General features: G+C 41.1%; 1 protein-coding gene across 1 annotated transcript in view; it reads left to right on the plus strand.

Moving 5' to 3' along the window:
- The first annotated feature begins 4,188 nt into the window (after positions 1-4,188).
- The window catches only part of tgfb2 (transforming growth factor, beta 2), a 56,662-nt gene continuing 38,276 nt past the window's right edge, over positions 4,189-22,574 (plus strand). Inside the window, exon 1 of the mRNA XM_042425011.1 lies at positions 4,189-5,580. Within this exon, the coding sequence (XP_042280945.1) occupies positions 5,235-5,580 (346 nt within the window). The 5' untranslated portion in view covers positions 4,189-5,234. The remainder of the gene's footprint in view (positions 5,581-22,574) is intronic.

Below are 22,574 nucleotides of genomic sequence, written 5' to 3' on the forward strand. Positions count from 1 at the left end.
TATTGTCTTTTGACTGGAGTCAGTCCTGCTCTCAGTGAAGGAATGTAATGCTTGATTGACTACATGTATGTCGGTCGTCTTGATACAGTTCTCACATGCCACATGTGATGCTGGCCGTGAAGCTCACCCTCCGTCTGTGTCAGATAGGGATCTCTTCATGGTCAGAACGGAGAGAAGGAATAATAACGGTGAGCCATAACTCTTTGAATGTGCATACAGCGTGTTAGTACTGTATTCAGATGTTGTTGAAGAATTCTAAACCTCTCTTTTGGGTTTGAGCCTTCACAAGAGGTCACAAGATACATAAATCTGAGGTGTTGTGTGATGATTAACAGCACAGGAGTGCAGAAACAAATATGTCTGCTACACAAAATTTATATTTCAGACTGTTCTATAATTGTTGCTTTTTTCCCCTCATGAATTACTCCATCATTTTATCTCTTTATTATCTTTAGGCCTCTAAAAACTATTTTGATAAACTGACAGAATACAACCTGTACGTGGAAGTGTATCACAGACATTGTTTCATTTTAGGGGTTTAGGAACCACTGCTGTTAGTCTGTCTCTCAATACTTCCTGATTTCCTGTCTGTTACACCCAGCTCCAAGCTGATTGGTTCCCACTGAAGACATAAATCCTTAAAAACATGTTTAAAAAAAAGTCTCAGTAAATTCCTTAAACAGCTGCTCACTGTGGTTTTATCAAATGTTACTTGAACAGGAGGAAATAATGCATTTTGTTGGGGACTATTTTCAGTGGTAGATGAATCCACGTTTGATATTCTAGTGAGTATTTCTGGTAGCAGGACGGTGTGTGTGTGTGTGTGTGTTCATGGTGATGAAGGAACATGTTACCCAGTGCAACAGTGTGACTAATCAATGGGGGTCAATAAGATATATCAGGCTTTGATGTTAGTAGATCAGTTAATAGTTGGTCTCACCAGATGACTTTAAACAGAGTTGTTTGTAATGTGATAGTATGGTATAACATGTGAATGCAGTATTTGAATATCAGCAGGTTGCTGCTCTGGCAGTGACCCAGTGAGGTGACGTGGCGCTCACTTGTGCTCACTCCTCTCACTCTCTGACTTGTTTTACTTCGGAGCTTCCTGTGTCTGGCCCTCGGCGGCAGCACAACCCATGGAAATATTTGCACAGGGTGTTATCGACAGAGAAGAGGGGCGCAGGCGACGCGTTGGGCTGTCTGCACCACGCTGGACGCTCGTCTGTCATGGCAACACTGCGGCCTGCCACTTTGGTATGCTGCCTTTTATCCTGGCCCTGTTGACACACACATCCTGGGGAACGGGCCGCTGTTTCGCCTCATCTACCACCTCCACTCTGTCTCTGACACTTAGAATCCTCACTCTGGTCAAAGCCACCAGCAAACACTGACTTCTCACTCACTTTGTGACTCTCACACAAAATACCAAAAGCTGAAAAAATCCAGGTCAACTTGAAGGCGTCACATAAGGCCTGAGTCAAAGTAAGATTTGGCTGATAAATTGGCTCTGAAGGTATGGTTACATTAGCCTTCTGTTCAGTAAGAGAGGAATGCGATGACACACCGTCTGAAAGATGACCTTTCCATTTCTAAACACAGTGCATCAGTGTTGCAATTGGTCGAAAGTGTGAATCTGCAGGTCAAAGTTGAACAAAAGTGAGTCCGCTGGAGATCACACCGAAACAGGAAATGCCTGCTTGAATTTTTTCCATCGTGCAGGCTTTAATATTGGTGAACAGGCAACAAAGCCAATAGTTTGAAGGGCGGAAGAATCATGTGACTGAACCTTTACTTCAGTGGTTTTGATCATCATTTCTATCAGTAATTCATGAATAGCTGAGATCTGGAAACACGGTAAGGACAAGGACTTCTGTCATAGCAGATGAGTCTGGTAATAACCTGTGCCAAAATCTGACACAGCAAATCTGTGACTGGGTGTTGCAGCGTAGGAATACAGTTCATTGCAGATGGTGGCAGCATGTATGGATTGCAAATACAGTGTTTTGATTTGATTACATAAACTGAAAAAGAGGAAATAAATTATATAATTGCAGAAGTGCAGCTCCCATGTGGCAGATGGTTGCTTTATGGGGCTCTGAGCAAAATGGGTTGGGGGGGGGGGGGGTGATGTACGGGTGAAACAAGTGTGAAACTTTCAACCAATTGAATTGAAAATTGTTGAATCATTGATTGTTGAATTTTTCCGTCAAAGTGCTCAACATTTAAAAGTGTACATATATTTAGATAGTAATAGTAATTAGCATAAAAGTTTGTACATTCACGGTGGCATGACAATTGAGAAAACAAGATCTGCCCATGAAGACTGCATGTTATAGTTGAAAGCTCCAGAACAAGTCAATAAGTGGCCCTTGAGTTGAAAATAAAGAAAATTAATTTAAAAATCACTGAGTCAAAAATCCAAGATCTGTATTCATCATAAGACTCTGTGTGGTAAGGAGAGAGAGTCTTAGAAGTGCATATGTTAGTAAAGTTGTAATAAAGTGAGAATAATGCTGGTTTGATCATTTCAAACCTTTGTACAGATTTGATTGGGACTGAGTTCATCCAACTCAGGTGCTGAAAACATAAAATGCTAGTCCCATGGTCTTCTTGTGTGCTGCTAAAGCAGTTTTCCTTGTGTGGAACAGGTGTTGGAAGGGACGTTCTGCATGAGACACACACACACACACACACACACACACACACACACACACACCTCAGTAATCTTACATCTGTCTGTGTGGGTACTGATTTAGTGACAACATCTGGTCTACAGCAGCCTCTGGATGCATAGAGTCAGTGAGCGGCTGTCAGAGCTGATGGATGGCCGGCTGTGGTTGGGCAGAGTGTGGAGGGCCAGCACCAGACCTTGGCAAATAATGAAAAAAGTGGGATTTTCTGAGGGGTGTGAGTGTAAATCAAGCTGGTACACAGCAGGCTCAGAGAGCGCACAGAGGAGAAGGTGGAGGTGCACACAGTGGAGACAGTCCTGCCCAGTGATATTTGACATGAGCCAATCAGCTGACAGAGACAGAGAAGACCTCCTGCTCCATGGATTTGGCTGAGTCTTCGCTGAGGCACCTGTCGTGGGCTTAACAGTGTTTCCAGACTCCGATCAGGAGCTTTGATTGTGCTGCAACACACACCGCAGCCAATCAGCTTTTAACATGTTTAAGAGCTCTGCTCCACCTGTTGCTTTGAAACATGACAAGAATTGACATGGGAGGGAGGACAGTGAATGAGAAGATTGAATGAATGAATGGGTGAGCAAATAAACAATGAGAAAACAAAACAAATAGCCTATTACAATTAAAGGTAAAGGTATTTTGTGTGTGTGTGTAGGAGCTAGTGAAAGGCACATGGGTAAGTGGGTTTATACCTTTGTCATTACATTTCAGGGGGAAATATTTGCACTTTTACCTCCAAAACATTTATTTCACAACTTTAATTGTTGTTGCAGATTCAGGTTTTACATGCAAAACATATGATCATCTTTTATATCAATACAATGCATTATAATAGTTTTTCTTTTACCAAACAATTTAAAAATAAGTAAAAAAAAAACAAAACTTATATTAGCCCACATTCTGCTGACTATTCTTTTGAACTTTTTTTAGGATTTTGAATGCAGGACTTTTATTGTAATGGAGTGTAATTCCATTGTGGTCTTGATCCTGCTGGATCCTGCACTGAGAAATGACTGAGCTTACACTTCCAGAGCTGTACTGACCACTGAGGACACTGAGCTAATGCCATCAGTATTTCTTCTTGTTCATTGTAATCACATCATGAGAGTTTGGAAACAGTATGAAGATTTAATTGTAATTACATTTTTAACCTGCCTGTCTTTAATCAATATTTTAGAGATACACTCTTCAACAAAACAAAAACACAATACTAAGGAGTGGAATATGATGGTAGGTGAGAGCATGTACACACACATATCCGTTCACACAGATTATAGCAGCTTGTACATACTAATAAAATAGCCTCTCCTTACCATGTTCACCTTCCTCTGATGGAATTATAAAATGTAACAGGAACCTCTACGAATTTCTGAGGCAGAAAACGAGAGGGATATTTCTCTCTGCTGACAAATCTCCAGAAGTCTCGGTCTGACCGGCTTTAAGACCCAGCGTCACGACGCACCAGGAGCCAATGAGCCATTAGCCGTTGCAGCGCTGTCCCAATGGGCACAGCGAGCACTCCTATTTACAATAAATCGTCTCGTAACGTGGAATTGAAGGGGTCCCCTGCTCCGACAGTGCATGACCACAACCTCGGTTTGAAGCGGGCGGAGGGGGGAGCACGTGGTAACATTAGTCCCTTATAAATCTCCTACAAGCAGCCACTGCTGTCCGCTTGGCACGCGTAAAAGACGAGCCGTTGCCCAACTAGATGGGGTGAGGGACGACGCGCAAAAGCGCTCTGCATCACATCGAGGGGAAGCTCCGAACTGTTTTTTACCAAGTGGCTTATAAAGGAAAACGTTTTCATCGTGAAATTTCAACTCTATGTGGATCTCTGATTTCGCCAGAACGTGTTAAGCCACCACAGAAAACGTTCGCACCTTGCGTCCCTGCTCAACGCCAGGACTGCGTTTGGGGCTTTGCTTTTCTAAAACACGTTTGTGATCTGTTTTTGATCATAAAAAAGCAATGAATCGCTTACCAAGACTCTGAAGTTTAACAGACAGAAGTCTCAGAGCTCGGGTTGGTGTCGGTTGAAGTGCGGTTGGAGAGCTGCGAGCTGAGCGCTCTGATGTGGTGGAGGTGTGCTAAGTCCCGCAGGCTACACGGCTGTGCGTCTCGCTGACGATAACCCCTCAGCTGTTTTTCATTCTCCTGTTTTCAACCAGATATTTCAGACCCGTTTGATGGCCGCACGTCCAGCTCTGCCAACACTCAGCTGCATCTTTACGCACTCTCGGTGTGCGTTCACTGCCAGCCGGGAATAGGTCGGTGCGATCTCTTCTGACCGTTTCTTTTTGTGTCTACTCAGTTGAATGGATTTTCAGATACACTTGACTGAAACTGGGGAATCAGAACAATACGATTTTCAAGTATCATTTCGGGGCCAGTTGGCTCGTGTGCGTAAATGCTCTCTACTTTTGAACCGTTTTGATTTTTGCTCAAGAAATGAGTCTTCCTGGTGACATTTAAATCGCCCCGGTGAATATTTTCCTCAATCTGTTTTTTTCAAATCGAGATTTGAAGACGTTGGCGGAGAAGATGAACCTGTGTATCGTCAGTCTTCTCCTCACTTTGGATTTAGCCACCGTGGCGCTCAGTTTGTCCACATGCAGCACGCTTGACATGGATCAGTTCAAGAAGAAGCGCATCGAGGCCATCCGAGGGCAGATCCTGAGCAAGCTGAAGCTCACGAGCCCCCCGGAGGACTTCCCCGAGCCCGAGGAGGTGTCCCGAGACATTGTCGCCATTTACAACAGCACCCGGGACCTGCTGCAGGAGAAGGCGAACGAACGGGCGGCTACGTGCGAGCGACAGCGGAGCGAGGAGGAGTATTACGCCAAGGAGGTGCACAAGATCGACATGCAGCCTTTCTACCCGTCAGAGAGTAAGTGTGTGTGTGTGTGTGTGTGTGTGTGTGTGTGTGTGTGTGTGTGTGTGCGCGCGCGCGCGTATGTGCACACGCACACGTGTAGGCCCTTAAATGCCCTTACTGATGTTACTTGAGTGTGAAATTTAAAAGCCTTGCATACACACAGTCCCAAATAGCGTCTGTGCGTGGTCACGTGTGTTTGTAATTGTTTTTGGAAAATCCGTCCCATCATGCTCTCCTGGATGAGTGCAGGGGAAAACAGCCAGAAAGGAGAGTTGGAGCTGAACTGCAGGCATCAACAACTCTGCAGTCTGAGCTGAACTTCCCCTCCTCTTCCTCAGAGTGCAGCCAAGTGCATGGCCATCACCAGAGCCAGAAGCCCCCAAATGTTCAATAAATCCCGGAGCTGTACGCTCAGTACTGTGCAGCATTAGATCTGTTAACTAAAATGTTTAACATCACCTCCAGAAAGCTGCATTCAGACTGTGAGTTTAAGCTTTGTTGACCTGTTAGAGAGCCCTGGCCTCTACTACTACTACTATGCCTCCATCTCAATTTCTGCCTCCATCCCTATGTTTAGAACTAATTTATACCAAAATAATAGTCCTCATGAAAACTGTTAACAGTGAGGTCTGTGGATTGTCCAGAGTTATTGGGACTCTGGTTCTGGGAAGATTATGATGTTTGTTGATTTTTTAAGTGTACCACAAATTAAACTCCATTGTACTGAGGTGGAGGCAGAAATCTAAAAACCTGAACAATAAAAAAACAAAACCCTGTAATTGGATAGATACCACCAGAGGGGAGTGAGATTTTATTTTTTGTAATTTGGTGAACTTTCACGTAAAGGCATATTTACTCCCACTTTCCTCCCCTCAGTTGATCAAGTTCCATCCCCAAAACTCTCACTCAGCTGACTCAGTCCCTTGTGCACCAGCATCACAGCTGTGTGCAATATACCGGACAAACCAGCCCTGCAGTACACTGCTGTCTGTCTCTCTGCTTTTCTCTGTGCTTGAACTTCACACGGCAAAGGTTAAGGTAAAGCATCATGGAGGAGATCATTCTACTGGTGATTTCATGTAGAAGCGGCTGCATATTGCAGCTTTAAAAGACGAAGGGAGTGAACTAAACACAGTATTGTTTTCAGATTTCTAAATGTAATGTTGGTACTGACATCAGAATGGTGGTATCACAACAATGACTTGCAAAGACAAGTTGTTATTGTACTGTGTATTGTGAGCAGTTCGACACAGACCACAATGATCCAAGAATTGTCCTAAATTTAAGTTTGTCTTCAACAATCACACAAACTCACGCAATCTCATTTCACCCAAGCTTTTATTTACAGCAGTTTCACATTTCAAGTCAGAGAGTCCAATACACAACGCAGTTAGTTAGTTAGTTAGGGTATTGACTTAAATATCACAATACAAATATGCAAACACAATGGCTGCATTTCATACATGTTATATACAGCAGGGCTAGAGGGGAAAACAAATACTTTATTTGGATGTGCACAGATAATGTGCTCCATGTTTTGTCAGTAATATTTGTCCTCTTCCAACCTTTCACCTGATAGGCACAATATATCACAAATATCACATCACTACACACACTATGCTAAAATCAGCACAGGTACTTTAAGTTTGATATTCAGACATTCAGCAAAGGTTCATCCTTCACCATTTTTCATTAATTGTGCAGTGTCATTGTTTTTTTTTGTTAATAGCTTTCTTATTTTCTATCATATACACTTTAAACCAAGTACATTTTCATCTGGGCATCTTCCATTACATACACAACCTCCAGTTTTTGAAGAAAATCATGCAATTTGGCCCCCATGCTGAGCCAAGCTAACACATTCCAAAGTCTGTCCACTGAACACAGAGACCAGACTCATCTGACAGTGAACCAACCGACTCTCAAAATGACAAAGTAACAGAGCGTTATTGGCATCAGTAACTGTAATTTCCGGAAGTCAAATAATAATCCCTTACACTACTCATTACTGAAAAAGTAACGACATTACTATTCCATACTGTTAATGAGCCATTTGTCCTTGTGAACAGTGTTTGTATGTAGCTGTTCCAACTTATCAGCTTGTTTCCCTTTGGCGTCCTGGAATATGTTTTCTGCACAAGGTGACATAACAACGAGTCATTGACATGTGGTGTGACTACGCTTTGTTAAAATTTTCAGATTTTATCTGAAAAAAATGGTGGAGTGTGCCTTTATTAATTTACATCAATGTCTACCCTAAAATGTGATTAAACTGTTACAACTTAACTACTCCTATGTATGGACTTGTGTACAATAATGCCCAGCGTGAGGGGTTTTCCAATCCTCACTGACTGAACTAAAATGTGTGCTTACAAACCAAAAGGCTGTGTGTAAAAAACCTTCGAGTTTGTGTGTATGACGTGTGTTTATCTGCTATAAGCAGTAATATACACTGACTGCAGAGGAAGCCATGTTTGTATAATAATCATTCAAGTAGAAGGTGTGGGTTCCTTTTCCTTCAGTGTTGCTGCTCTGTAGCTGACCCTGACCTTTGACCTCCCATGTGGAGAAGATGAATTTCCCCCTCAGCGGATCAAAAGCACATTAGAAAAAAAGGCATGGCTGTATAAACAAAATAATCATATTAAAAGAAACTGCGGAGCCATTAACCCAGATATGGTTTCCCTTCACATCAGAAATGTGAGCACATGAACTGAAGCAAAAATAAATTAGCACGACATTTTGTATGCCCTGAGGTGTATTTTGTGTTAAATGTTATCCTTGGCCCTGCCTCTTGCGTAAATACCTTAAATATGAATAAATCGGGCTGGATGCCAAGTGCAGTCAGGGAAGCATTTACAGGGTATAAATAATACTGAGTCAACACGCGGGGAGGAAAGAGGCCAGAATTGATTCCCATTCATGTGAACTGGTGACACTGGCCAGGTCCTCACATCTGGAGACATGCTGACAGGAGAGAGATCAGGCAGTTAACCCTTCAGCTGATAGGCCATATTTATTTAGTCTCTTTCACTTGACGTGTGCGTGAGTCGTTGTGAAAGTGAATATCACAGACACACACACACACACACACACACACACACATATATACACAAACACAAACACAAGGGTATCAGCCTTATTTGGTTGGGCGCCAGGAAGTCCTCAGAGACAGCAATGTGGGGCACAACGGCACTGGAAACCTTACAGAAATGTTGGCAGGAGGGTTAGGGGTGGGTGTGGTGTGTGTGTGTGTGTGTGTGTGTGTGTGTTGAGGGGGTGGGGGTAGCTGCAGACACTGTCACAGACGTCAGTCGTCTATTTGAACCCAGTTAGCTGTGAGGCATTGTGCTTACCCTGCCTGCCACTCTGCTCTGCCACTCCTCCATGGAAAATTCCAACATATACTATTCCTTCCCATCCTGTTCTTTTGTCTTTGCATTGGCATTTATTTGCAGGAGCTCAGACTAGCCATGGTTGCTAATAACATAAACTCATTTTACACATAAATATCAGTTTACTAGTCACTGGGAGTTCTACTCAGCCTGTAAAACAGTTGTATGATATGATATAATGAAATAACCCTGATGATGTCATAGTGATGTTACCTCAGTTTGGAGATTCAGATTTATAAATCAAAAACAGGCATCAAGTTTGAAAAACCCTCCCTGCTTGGCATTTACCGGGCCTAATGCAAAGATGGTATTAGTTGCATTATGGGAAATGTAGGATCCTGTGTTTTTGGAGCTTGAGCCACAGTAGGGTCTAAAAGTCAGGATATGTCAGCCTCTACTGCACAGATTTTGATAACTCTTTTTTTAATCTGTGTCTTGTGAGTCCCCCAACTTAATGGAAGTGCAATACTTAATTGTAGAATTACCCCTTTAATCATCTTATTGTCTTGTACTTTCACCATGACCAGTTATGGTTTGTGGTACAATTCCCTGATAACAATCTAATGATCTCATTATGTAGAGATAACAAACAGTGGTTCTCATGTTAACATACTGTAACATGCATACAGTTTTCTCTCATGGCTGTAAAGACGTCTGATATTCTGACGTATCGAGACATTTCATTTGAAATCTCAACATTTTTGACATCTTCTTGATAATGTTATAATTAAATTGTCTTGGGGCGCCCCAGTCAGGATAAAGATGTTAACCATGAATTGCAATGTCCCCTGTTCCAGTCCAGCTGAGGATCCTTATACATCTCTCCTCATTACAAATAGTCATTAAAAAAGGAAACTGTCAGCTTGTTATTAAGGCTTGACTAACAAACAAACTCCAATCATTTGTTATTTTTAGATTTAAAGCTATGAAGTTGTGATGAGGAGGTACCAGGTGTAAAATGCATTTAAAAACACAGACTCACTCTTTTCTATTTAAGCCTGCACACCTTCAGCATATTGAGGTCAACCCACAATGCTGCATGTCAGCTTGTCAGGGTAGGTCACTGTCATCCATAGCAATGATAGCAGAATGTCTATCACATTCATTTCCCAGACTGGCACATCTAGCCTTCATGCTGTGCTTGTTTCACACTTTCACTACTTGTGTTTTTGTCCAAAAATGGATGTTTTGCTTCATTCCCATTCTTGACTACAAGTTCTACATTTTTTAAATGATCTTTTCCCTGAAACTGCACTGTTCACCTGTGAGTGAAAGAACCATTTTATTTAGTAATTTGACTTAAGTTAAGATCAGAGCAAAATTTTTTGAAGATTTTTTTTCTTAAAGAGGTTTGTTTATCAAAGTTTATTAGGTTTATTCCTTTGAAATTATTCTCAATATTTCAGTTCAGTGACAGAATAACATCTGTTGTGTTTACAGTCAAAACCTTTTTGTTCACAAAGAACACATTTTCACAAGAACAAGAATAACATGTTCATAAAATGAACAGATCTACAGATGCCTGCAAGTCTGTTGTGTCAGGCTCGCTCCACCTGTCACTGTACACACATCTGCCCTCCAAGTTAGTCATGTCCAGCATTATTCTTTCAACTGACCATGGATTCTGAATTTATATCTTTTTATTGTTCTTTATATTTATGAAGTCCAGAGCACATCTCCTTTCTTTGATTCCTCTCTCTCTCAACATTTGACACTTCTTCTTCATTAGTCTGCATCATGTTCTGTGTTGTCTTCTGTTTCTGACACGTCTGTGAGAATGGAGAGTCTAATGCTTTGGTGTTCAAAACCACATTGCTAGTTCTCATAACTACCTGTGTGGTTCCCATGGTTCAAATGACAACTTTACCTTTACTCCATGTGTGTTTGTGTCTGAGTATGTTTGTGTGTGTGTGTGTGTGTGTGTCTTTATGTGTGTGTGAGGCATTGCACCTGCAGGTCGACTTAAGGATGACATTTGAAGCCTTAAAGCAATCAAATAAAAAAAAATGTATTTGACAGTGGGAGATTTTAAATTGGTCAAATTTGAGCAGAACACAACACAAGGTCTAGAATACCTTGACTACTTCTTCTGTCTGCAGGATGCATTTGTCGTGTGCTACAGGCATCACGTTGAGGAACTCTCCATGCTGTGGCCAATGAGTGCTGTTCAAATTAATGAGGTCATATTATGCATCTTTCCCATTTTCATGTAGGGGTCTATTTACCAACATCTGCATGTTTTTATGGTCAAAAAGCACCAAGTTACACTTGTAAAACCATGGATGCAAGCCCTCTGTTTCACTCAGCTTGGGCTGTTTTGGGTCTGCTCAATGCCTCTCTCTTCTAATTGGCTGACTGTTTTCTGAATGACGCATGCCCAGGCCAACCACAGGTAACAGATTGTAGTCTACTCTAGCTAGGAAAAACCAGGGCTCTGGGCAAAACTCACGGGTAAATTGCGATGGCCACCACTGAGGATAATGTTATCCAACCTGTGCAACAACAAATTTGCTTACTGACATCCAACAACTGTGTAGCATTTCCTCCACTGTCTGTCTCTCCTCTGCTCTGCTCCGTGTGTGTGTTGAGGAGCTAAGAGAGCAGAGTAGAGAAACTAGCATGACCGTAAATGACAGCACTGTGTGATAACACAGTAGAGACTCTCACACTGAGCTGAAATGAAACGGTTGCACATGCACACACGATTGCAAATTAGGTAAATAACACAAATAAACATATTTTGTTTCTTTCAGGAGGGCAGGGTGGGCGTCCAAAGCAATGGTAGGGGAAACACTGAGCATATAGTTGTGACATCACAACCTTACAGAAGTCCAAACGGCTCAATTAAAGGCACAGTTTCTGAATATGGGCTGAATGCATTTCTCCATGGACTGAGTGTTTTGATAGTTTCACAGTATTTATATAGCACCTAGACCTGCTTTATAATCCAAAAAGAAATGGAAATATCCCTTTCTACAATATGTCCCCTTTAAAGGGATATTGCTTTTTGTAAAAAGCATTAGGCAGTTTGTACTTACAAACCAGCCTGAGCCGAGTTGCTTCCAACTGTTTCCAGTTTTCATTTCAATCCTCTCATTTTACTCTCTCAAAGAGAGCAATGTCACTGTTTGAACACATGCATATTTTAACAATTTGGACACTTTGGACATCGTATTTTGTTGCAAGTCAAACTTTCCAACTTCTGTTTAAAATGTCAAAAAAAACAGGCCTTGAAAGTGGTGTTTTACAGGAACTCTTGGACCAAAAGCAGTAAGAATGGTATAATACTCTTGTCCCCATTTGATCTCTTGCTCTCTGGTATTAATATACACAGCTGAGCTTTGTGATCAAGCCTCTGTCTGATCAGTTAGATGTTTCACAACTCATCAGTAATTATAATTTCATGAAGACTTGAATATTCTTCAGGAGTGTATCAGCTCAATTGCTGTTGTGTATATGTATATGGATGTATGAATGTCATAGTTCTGTCTGCATCACCTATAAAAGACTCAATCTAACGGTCTGGGCTAGTTGTGTGTCCGTAATAGAGCTGAGTGGACAGAATGCCTGTGTGCCCTCCAGCTTACTGTATGTCTCTGGAGTACTTTAGAGTTCCAGAGCACCCCCCCCCCCCCCCCCCCCCCCCATCCCCCCACAGCAGCCTTCCAACACACTGACCCCACTGTGTGCTGCATCTGCTCCTACTGGATGTCTACACTAGAACTTAGTTTTCTGTTCAGATTCAGATTACAAAAAGATGCAATTATGAGTTTGTCTAGCCTGGCATGTGTGTATTTAATTTGTAATAGGAAAGACAACTGAGCTCACATTCAGACAATCATTTACTACCATGTAATGAGTTTGACTGCAGCATCTGGTGACAGGTAGGTACCTGTCACCACACTCCAGATGAGTTGGAGTGTGTTTATATGAAAATATTTTGGTGAAACAGTGGCTGAGCGTACAAATGAACAGCAGGACTACACTAAGCTGCCAAGGTGGTTTCATTCTGAGCATTTCTTTTTCCCACAAAAACTACTGGAACCCGCTGCAGCCAGTCTCTGTTGGCTGTAAAGGATAAAACACAAAACTTTACAAAACCACCACTCAAGTCACCATGGGTCAAGTGTTTGATCATCAAAAGATGTAGTTTGTGTGGAGTATTACTTTAATCATACAGGCATCAGCACTGCTGCCTCAGTCACTGCAACCGGGGGGGGGGGGGGGGGCATAGATCAAAATACAGAAACAAATACAATTAAAGGCTAAATTATATACAATAACTAAATAGACAAACTCAAATATAAAAACAGATATAAATAGTAGAATAATTAGAAAGATAGAATAAAGATAGATAAACATAGATATAGATCAAATAAATAGAATAAATGAAAATAGAATAGAGATATAACCATAACTATAATATATTATTCATATTCAACATTTGATGCAAAAATGAAAAATTAAACTAGGCTTCTTGTATAGAATTAAAGGCTGTCTGTCTTTTTTGAATTGTAAAACTATTGTGCAGTCAACCTCAATATCTGTCCTTGTTTATGGAGATCATTTGTACTGTCATGCTGCCACATCATCACTCACTAAACGCTGCATTACTAGTGTCCCCACGGTTCAGCACACATGTGAGCCGCGGATTAATTGCAAAATTTAATGTGTCATTTAAGACAACGTAAACAAACTGCTATAAGTACAAGTCATGGACAGACAGCGTGTCATTAACAAGGATTTTGAAGAGCAACAACCAAACCAGCATTTAACGGGTCTGCAGTGACATTTGCAGGTATGTTTACATGCTGTTTAATGTGCTGCAGCTGAGCAGCTAATTAGCTACGTAGCTGCTAACTGATGTTAGAAGTGCACTTTTCCCCGGTGGATCCGTGACTCAAAGCCGTGATACGATCCAAACCATGAGTTTTGTAATCTGTTGCACCGCTATGCATTACGCTTTATCACCAAATACAAATTTCATACTCATCTTAGATCTCTGTATCACAAGCAGTGTTGGGCAAGTTATTTGAAAATTGATTACTGATTACACATTACTCATTGTAAAAGTAATTACATGACTTACTACTCAGCAGCAAAAGTAACGTTACATTACTCATTACTTTACTTTCATCACTCAGCCGTCAGCTCTGTCAAAGCCTTTAAACAACTCAGAATTCTCCACAGCCACACACTGCATCTTTTGTACTTAACACATGTAGAAGCAGAAAATGAGACGTTTGTGGTTTATCAAGTAGGCAGAAAACAGTTTGTAAAGATTTACTGACCATCCAACAGCTAGCGTTTGCGTGCCTCAATGAATGCACAATTCACGATTCACAGGATTCCAACTCTAAATTAAACTAGCGTCAGGTGACTCCTGAATATAGGCGTACCCTTGACTAACGTTAGCAAGCCAGCTAAGAACACACAATATGTTAATAAGACAACTTTGGAATTACTGTGAGTTATATTTCTCCTCCTCCTCCGCAGTCTGTCAGCTGATCACAGAGACCACACTGATATCAACCCTCCCAGTAAGACAGTGAGCATGCTGACCCACAAGTGTAAAAGTAACAAAGCATTACTAGGATTAGTAACTGTGATATAATTGCTGAATTTCAAATTGTAATCCCTTACACTACCTGTTACTGAAAAAAGTAATTATATTACTGTAACATGTTACAAAGTAATGCGTTACTGCCCAACACCGATCACAAGGCTTCCTTACAGACAAGTAGAGATAATCATCTCATAATATTCATCTATAAAGCTCTACTGTTGAAGCTTCCAAAGCACCTCACATCTCTTCTCTCATTTAAATCCAGTGACTACAGAAACACCATCCAGTAACTACTTAACCTTAGATATCTCATATGTTCATACTAATGTTGGCAGATCTGGTTTCAGGTATGCAGCACTTTTAAAATGGAATGAACTGCAAACTGCCTTCAAACTGGAGTCTTTCACTCCTCTTGGAGATTTTGAAGCTTTATTACCTGTTTTTTTTATGACTCATGTTTTTATGAAGTGCTTATTGACTGTGTAGTTGTGTTGTTCTGAATTCGGATTGTGTTCTTGTCTTATGAATGTCTCTTGTTCTCAGGTCTCTCTTGAAAAAAAGAGATCATTAGCTCAATGAGATTAAATTGAGATAAAACAAAAAAATAAATCTAGCTGTTGTTGGTCTGAACACCCCGTAAGAGCCTTTCTAGCAGCAGAATGGCTTTGTGCAGGTTTACTAGAGAGAAAGCCAAGATGCAGAGCCTCACTGAAGCACTATCATGGGTGTTGTTTGCTGCATGGTTTCTATGACTTGCAGCTGAGCTCAAGGTTCACACTTCACACAGCAAGGTTTAAATCCACATCACAGACATGACCTGAAAGCAACAACTGATAGACAAATAGGACGACAAAGTTGTCAACAAAATTCATGCACACAAATCTCTCTTAATTATGTAGCAGTTATCTGTCTTCTCTGTTTTTCTTCTTTTGTGTTAAACTGCAATACATAATTCACACATGGTCATGTCAGGCCATTTGTCTATTTTTCATATTTGCTGGAGCTTTGTATGCCGCTGATTGTGAGTATACAGGGCACTGACCAACAGAACAATGTAGGTAATTAGCATTTTATAGATACATTCAATATGAACATTCTCTTTAATATGTTAAACATGGCTGTATTCCAGACAGCATTAGATATATATGACCAGAATTCCTAGGACATACTGTATGATTCTATTTTCTCAGCTCTAGTTCTGGGGTTTCAAACCAGTGACTTTCTGTCACAGGCCTGCTTCTCTAACCTCCAGACTACCAACTCCACAGAGTTCGTACAGCATGTGTTGGGAGCGTCCTTCATACTCCAGTTGACACTTGCTTTATCACACACACTGAAAGATTGATGCTGCTCATGACGTTTGCAGAAGATGTCAAAATAGCAGATTGATGTTGTTGCTGAGGTCAGCAGTGTAACACTATGAGAGATCCTGATAAAGCAGATCTGTCCTTAAAGGCAGACAAGCTGCTAAGCATGGCTGAACAGACTCCGACTGTTTCGTTCAGCCACTGATTAAACCTGCTCTTTCACAGCCAGTGTTTGTCTTTAATGATATGTGGCATCTGATTTATTCTGCTGTTTGCTTTGGAAATGCCCTGGAAACACACACACACACACACACACACACACACACACACACACACACACACAGCAGGCCACAAGCCCATTCTGCCTTTTACACACACACACACACACACACACACACACACACACACACACACACACACACACACACACACAGTCCAGCATCAGTGCATCTGACACATAGTGCCCACTGCTGTAAATCTCCTGTCAAAACACTAATAAGCCTGGCAAACATTTCAAACAGAATTTAAAGAAAGCATGTTTGTTACATGGAGTGAACACAGTGAGCCAAAGATTTGCTGCTATTTACAAAGCAAATGTGGACCACATGTTTCTCTCTGCTTTTATTTAGTGAGCTGAATTCAAAGGCAGTAATTAGCTCCCCATCAGGTAACAATTCACCACATTACACACTTTGAACCTGTTTTTTGTGTGTGTGTGTGTGTTGGCTAACTCACTTTAAAACATTATGGGAGTGGTTACTAACAGTTCAGTCTGCAGCATGAACACCCTAAGAAATCAGTCTGAGTACTAGCTGAGGCAAAGGAAGAGAAAGGAACTGATGGCTCTGAATTGAACATTTGAAAGCTGCTAATTTGATAAACTACAGCAGAGTGACTTGTTGTCTGGTCAGGTATTAGCAGTATGAAGAAACATTCCTGTGGTGTGTAAATTGCCGAAGGGGTGCAAGACAGAAAGTGTTGTTTGGCACAGGTTTCAGATCAGCCTCTAATCAGGCCTTCAAAGAGTCTACAGGAAGGATGTGTCACTTTTTTAATAGGAAGAAGAAAGACTGAGAGGGCTAGTCCAATTTATATGGAGAGTTAGGGACTGCTTGTTATTTATGAGAGCACTGGGGAGGGACTTGTGTTTTTTATTTTGGCTTAGAGGGACATACAACTTTAAATAGCCGCATTTTGTATTTTCAAATACGTTTTTTCTTTTAAAAATTCATGTTTTACTGCTGTATGGTGACGGGACTCGGAAAATAATTCAGAGGAAATAAACCATTCACACCTGCCTATTCAGCCTGTGTTGGAATGTGAAGAGTTAAATGAAAGAAACCCCTTTTGTCAGCCTATCAGAATTTTGCACCTCCACAGTTGCTGGGAAGAAAATGCTGCTTTCAGCTCTGTGATTGGTGGTCCAGCTATAATTTTACAGAGGGCCCAGTCATTCGAATGACAGTAAAATTGACCAATCATAACCATATCGTCCCTCTAAATGGGCGGGCTTTGTTGTCGCTACTTTATGACAAGTTCAGCCCACTGTGCTCTGTGAATGGGTCCACACCATCACCACGCTGGTAAACCTGTGGTGCACCAAATAGGTAGTGTCTGTACACCATTGGACAGTTAGCGTAGCCAGCAGATCCGATGCCAAATTTCAGCGGTGAGAGCAGCGTTCACATCATCACGACTACATGTGCCACACTAACACAAGTCAATGGAGATTGACAAGACAGAGAACTGATGAATGTCATTCAGGCTTACATAAAATCATATTTTGAACATTACTGTCCATGCTGGCAATTATTTGTCAGCTAGGAAAGCTACCATGGCTTTCATCCTGTAGGCTGACATTGTTGTTTGTTTTGTCAGCTGATAGTTACGTGGTTGCTGCTGCTGGTTGACAGATTACACTCCATTTAAACATAGTTTAAACAGTTTTCCTGGCCTTTGCCATTAGATGACGCAGTGCACCAGTGCACTGAAATGGAGCGGACACAATCACAAACTAGCGGAGAAAAACATATAAACAAGCTGGGAGTAACCATGGCTAGTGAGGATTATCCATGTCTTTTTCAAGGTTAACTTTTAATGAAAAATTGGAGTTAATCGGCAAAGGAAGACCCACACCAGAGATAATTTGGTGCAGAAAACCAAGACTTTCTTCAACTCCAGGATTTTGTTTTCAAGTAACTTTTGTTAATGCGATCATCAAAGGCAAAATTTTTTAAATCTATTATTCTGGCTGCTGCTGCCACTGTATTAATATGCACATGTTGCTAATGTTGACTGTGCACGCTGTGTTGTGTGTGTGTGTATGTGTGTGCATGTGTGATGTGTAGGCGTATTAAATTTTGTTAGTTTTGTGTGGTAGGAGGGGTGGCTGTCATGCACCCATATTCTGCTGAAGTGAACACACAGCTTGTGTGATGATATGATTATTTTTACAGAGGATTTGCATTTTGAAATCAGCTGTTTGTTTTGGTGATAACTCTCAATCCTTCCGTGCTGTTTGCCCATTACATTGGCTGGACTAAGTTAGTCTTATTATTTCAGAGCTGGAATTGTGACAGCTAACTTTTGCAGTATTAAAGGAGAGGACACAGTAAGTTTGGTTTAAAAGTCATGACTCGTTATTAAATGTAATGGTTGGAAAAGGTCAGCCTTTGCCTTTTATTTTCTCCAATACTACCTACCTTTGGTGTGAATATATTAAAATATGGTTATTTCTGGTGGAGGGAGGGTCATGCATTTTCCCCCAGTCACTCAGGGAGGCTCAAGGAAAAATATTTGTAGCTCCTGGGAGGGTCAAGATATAAAAAAACCCCATAAAAAATGAAGTCACACCCCAGTCCCCCCTCTCCCTCTGATAAATAACGAACAGTCCCTTAATGGCATGTGTCTGCGGTGGCAAATTGAGACCACTGGACTGAAGTATTAACAGCAATGCAGTGATGTGACTTTTTCTCTTCCAATAGGGATTCTGATACTGTAACTAAATGGTATATAATTTATTTTTTTTAATTTTATTCATCTATTTGACAGTGGCAATGCTCAGAAATCAACTCTAAATGAGCCAGAGTTAGCCTAGAAGGCTAATTCTCATCGGTTGTCCCTGGCCAAGGTCACGTTCAGAGAATAGCTTCAGGGTCACTATGGAGAGTAGGAATTGCTACAGATACCCAGAGGACCCATTTCCACAATGGCATGTCAGTATTGTATTATAAGACAGACAGACTTGAAAAAAAGCTAACCTATCCTATAATAAGGTCAGTAATGGTCCACCTAAAAGCTTTTTACAGCTTTAAACCAAATCACATTGTCTACATTGTCAAATGTGGGACATTGTGATTTATGGTCAGCACCTTAACCCCAAGGCCACCTGGCCATCATCAAATTTGACAACTTCTGAGATGTTGACCAGTAGAAGCACAGAGAGGAGAAGAAAGAGGAATGATGTTGGTGTTGTCAGGTGGAACAGTGAAGTACAGTTGGTCCGAGGAACCTCTTTCCAATTACATATATGATCCAAGCCAAGTCACAGCAAGAATTAATGACACTACCCTAATGTGACAAAGTGATCATCATGAAAGCCAAAACTATTATTTATTCTCATCCTGGTATTGTAGCCCAGAATAGTCTTCTCAGAGCCGTGTAAAACTCTTTTCTGCACTAATAGAAAGCAGTTCCAACAAAACAGCCTTTTCCTTGACTTTTCCTGTGACATCTACTGGTATCTTTGATAATTATTGAAGGAAAATGTCTTCAGGTGTTGCAGTCATATGTTGCAGTGCTGATGTTGGTCTCCTATTCGTAAATATGAAAAAAGTGTTATGAACAAGCCAGCAGCAATAACCCCTCTTTCTTCATTTGTAGCAGCCACTGCCATTTTTTGCTTCCGTTAGGACTTCCAGCTGGTGAAAATCATTTTTATATAAATGGATAAAAGAACCATATCTCTTAAGCCCCTTTCACACATACAGTCTATCCCTGAAATGTTCCTGAACATTTCCTGCATGGGGTCATGTGTGAATGGAAGCAGGGATCGATATTCAGGGAAATCTATACCACGAATTTCTCACCTCATGACCTAGTAACATGTCAGGAAAAATGCCGATACGGCTGTGTTGTGAATGAAAGCAGTAACATTGCAGGGACATGCATGTAAAGGGTTATGTCCATCTGACGAAAGACGCTTTCACGTGGAGCGAACAAACCAATCACAAGACTCGACATGTGGGTGACGTACTGCGAGTTGGGCAGTGCTTGGTTTTAGCTCGTCTGGTGTCAACATGGTGGCCGTGTCACAAACTTTCTCATATTATGGCTAAACAGTACACTAAAATATATTTCCGAAAAAAATTTGAAATAGGCAATGCAGTAACAAAATCTTGATTCATATTTCATCAGGACTGCCTAGTTTGAAAGTTTGATCTGAGTTATGAGAGGTTCGCCCTCTTCTTCTGTTGAGTTTTATGGCGGTTGGCATCCACAAGTGTTGCATTACCGCCATCTGCTGGACTGTCTCTTGCCAATCTATACCGGCATTGCCATGCCATTTCTGAAAAGGTGCAAGATGGAATGTTCCTGAATGTAACTGCATGTGTGATAGTAAAAATCACTAGCAGTGTCTGACAGGTTATCCCAGTAATTTACCGGGAACTATGTGTGAAAGAGGTTTTAGAGGTTAAATATGAATGGTTAGTTTTAATGGCACCTTGTGGATTCTTTTAGTTGTGATAGCAAGGGCACCAAAAAAAATGTGGCTAAACTCCTTTGCTTGATTTTTCACAAAATTAGACTGTGATATAGAGGCCCTCTCAGAGAGACTAGAGGGCCTTGCTCTGTGCCGTGTATTTGTAAAAGACTATGTGGAATCAGAGAAAAATTAAGGGTGTGTGTTCATGTCTTGAAGTGAAAATGTAGGTATGGGCACGTGGCTCTTTGTTAGTTTGCATTGCTAAGTCTTGTGTTTGTGTGTTGTGATGTGGAGAGCCCAGTGTGCATGTTGCTGAGCCTACGTGTGATGGATCGTGTTTAGTTAGTCTTAGTGAAACCTCTGGCCTATCTCCCCTTCACTTCTCTAAATAAACCCAGTCTTGTGGCGGCTGTTGGTTTGTGAAGGGAGGCTTGTAAAAACAGCCAAACACATGAACACAAACACACACAGAGATCAGGCACGTTTCAACCCTGGAAGGAGATCCAGACCTGACAGAAACACCAAGATACAAATTTGTCTTGAAAGGAAAATTCCACTTTATTACAACTTTGGTTTTATTTTCTTAGTTTTGTCCATCATTTCTATTGGTGTATCCACACTGTTATATACCATACACCATGTAATCAAACTAAGGAATAAACCAGATGCCACTTTTCCACATTACCAAACCAAACTCTTTATATGTGTGAAACAAATACTTTACCAACTCATTGTGTTTTAACAGTAAAACTGCTTGCTCTTAATCATTCATTTGGACAACAAGATGATTCTGCTGAAATGCAATAGTTCTTACTGAATTACTCACTGATACCTTGGAATGGTGTCAGGATCTGAGCAAATGTTGCACATAAAGCAACAGGGAGTCTGCTGGTTTTGAACCCTTTAGAGTTTTATGTACAGTATACAAGGAGTTTTTCGTCAGTCTAGCAGCAAGATTCAGTTTAAGTAGAAGCCTGTCAAAGACTTTATTAAGACCAGTGAAAAGTGAATTATTAAGATGAAAACATGAAGGAACCTTTCAGCATCTTACTAGCTTAGGAGTGACTGAACATTGACAGTATTTCTGATGATGAAAGAATATTATTTTGGTCACTCTGTTGATGCTTGATTTAACACTTAAAGCCCCTGTGTGAATTTCAGAATACTGTGTCTGATTAATCAACTACTACCTGTAGTATCAGAAAAGACAGCAATATATACTCACCAAGCACTTTATTAGGAACGCCATACTGATACTGAGTAGGGCCTCCCTTTACTCTCAAAAGAGCCTCAGTTCTTCATGGCATGGATTCCACAGGATCTCGGAAACATTCCTTTGAGATTCTGGTCCATGTTGACTTGATTGCATCACATCTTTTTTGCAGATCTGTCAGCTGCATATTCATGCTGCGAATCTCCTGTTCTACCACATCCCAAAGCTGTTGACTAGAGAGACCACTGAAGTACACTAAACTCATTTTCATGTTCATGAAACCAGTTTGAGACTTCTGCTTTGTGACATGGTGAATTATTATGCTGGAAGCAGCCATTAGAAGATGGTAAATTGTGGCCATGAAAGGATGCACATGTTCAGCAACAATACTCAGATAGGCTGTGGCATTCAAACCATGATTGATTGGTATTAAGGGGTCCAAAGTGTGCCAAGAAGACATTCCCCACACCATTACACTTCCACCACCAGCCTGGACTGTTGACATGAGGCAGGTTGGGTTCATGGATTCATGCTAATGACGCCAAATTATGAGCCTACCATCTGCATGTCTCAGCAGAAATAGAGAATTATCAGACCAGGTGACATTTTTCCAGTCTTCAACTCTCCAGTTTTGGTGAGCCTGAGCCCCCTGCAGTCTCAGATTTCTGTTCTTGGTTGACAGGAGTGCAACCCGCCATGGTTTTCTGCTGTTGTAGCCCATCCGTTAATCATCCTTCCATTGTCTCTAGAACTTGATATTAGTCCACCTGTGGCAAATTCAAATGACAAACGTCATGATTTAGAAAGGCACACACCTATC

The sequence above is a fragment of the Thunnus maccoyii genome, chromosome 10 (genome assembly GCF_910596095.1).
Source record: "Thunnus maccoyii chromosome 10, fThuMac1.1, whole genome shotgun sequence".
Classification (NCBI taxonomy): Eukaryota; Metazoa; Chordata; class Actinopteri; order Scombriformes; family Scombridae; genus Thunnus; species Thunnus maccoyii.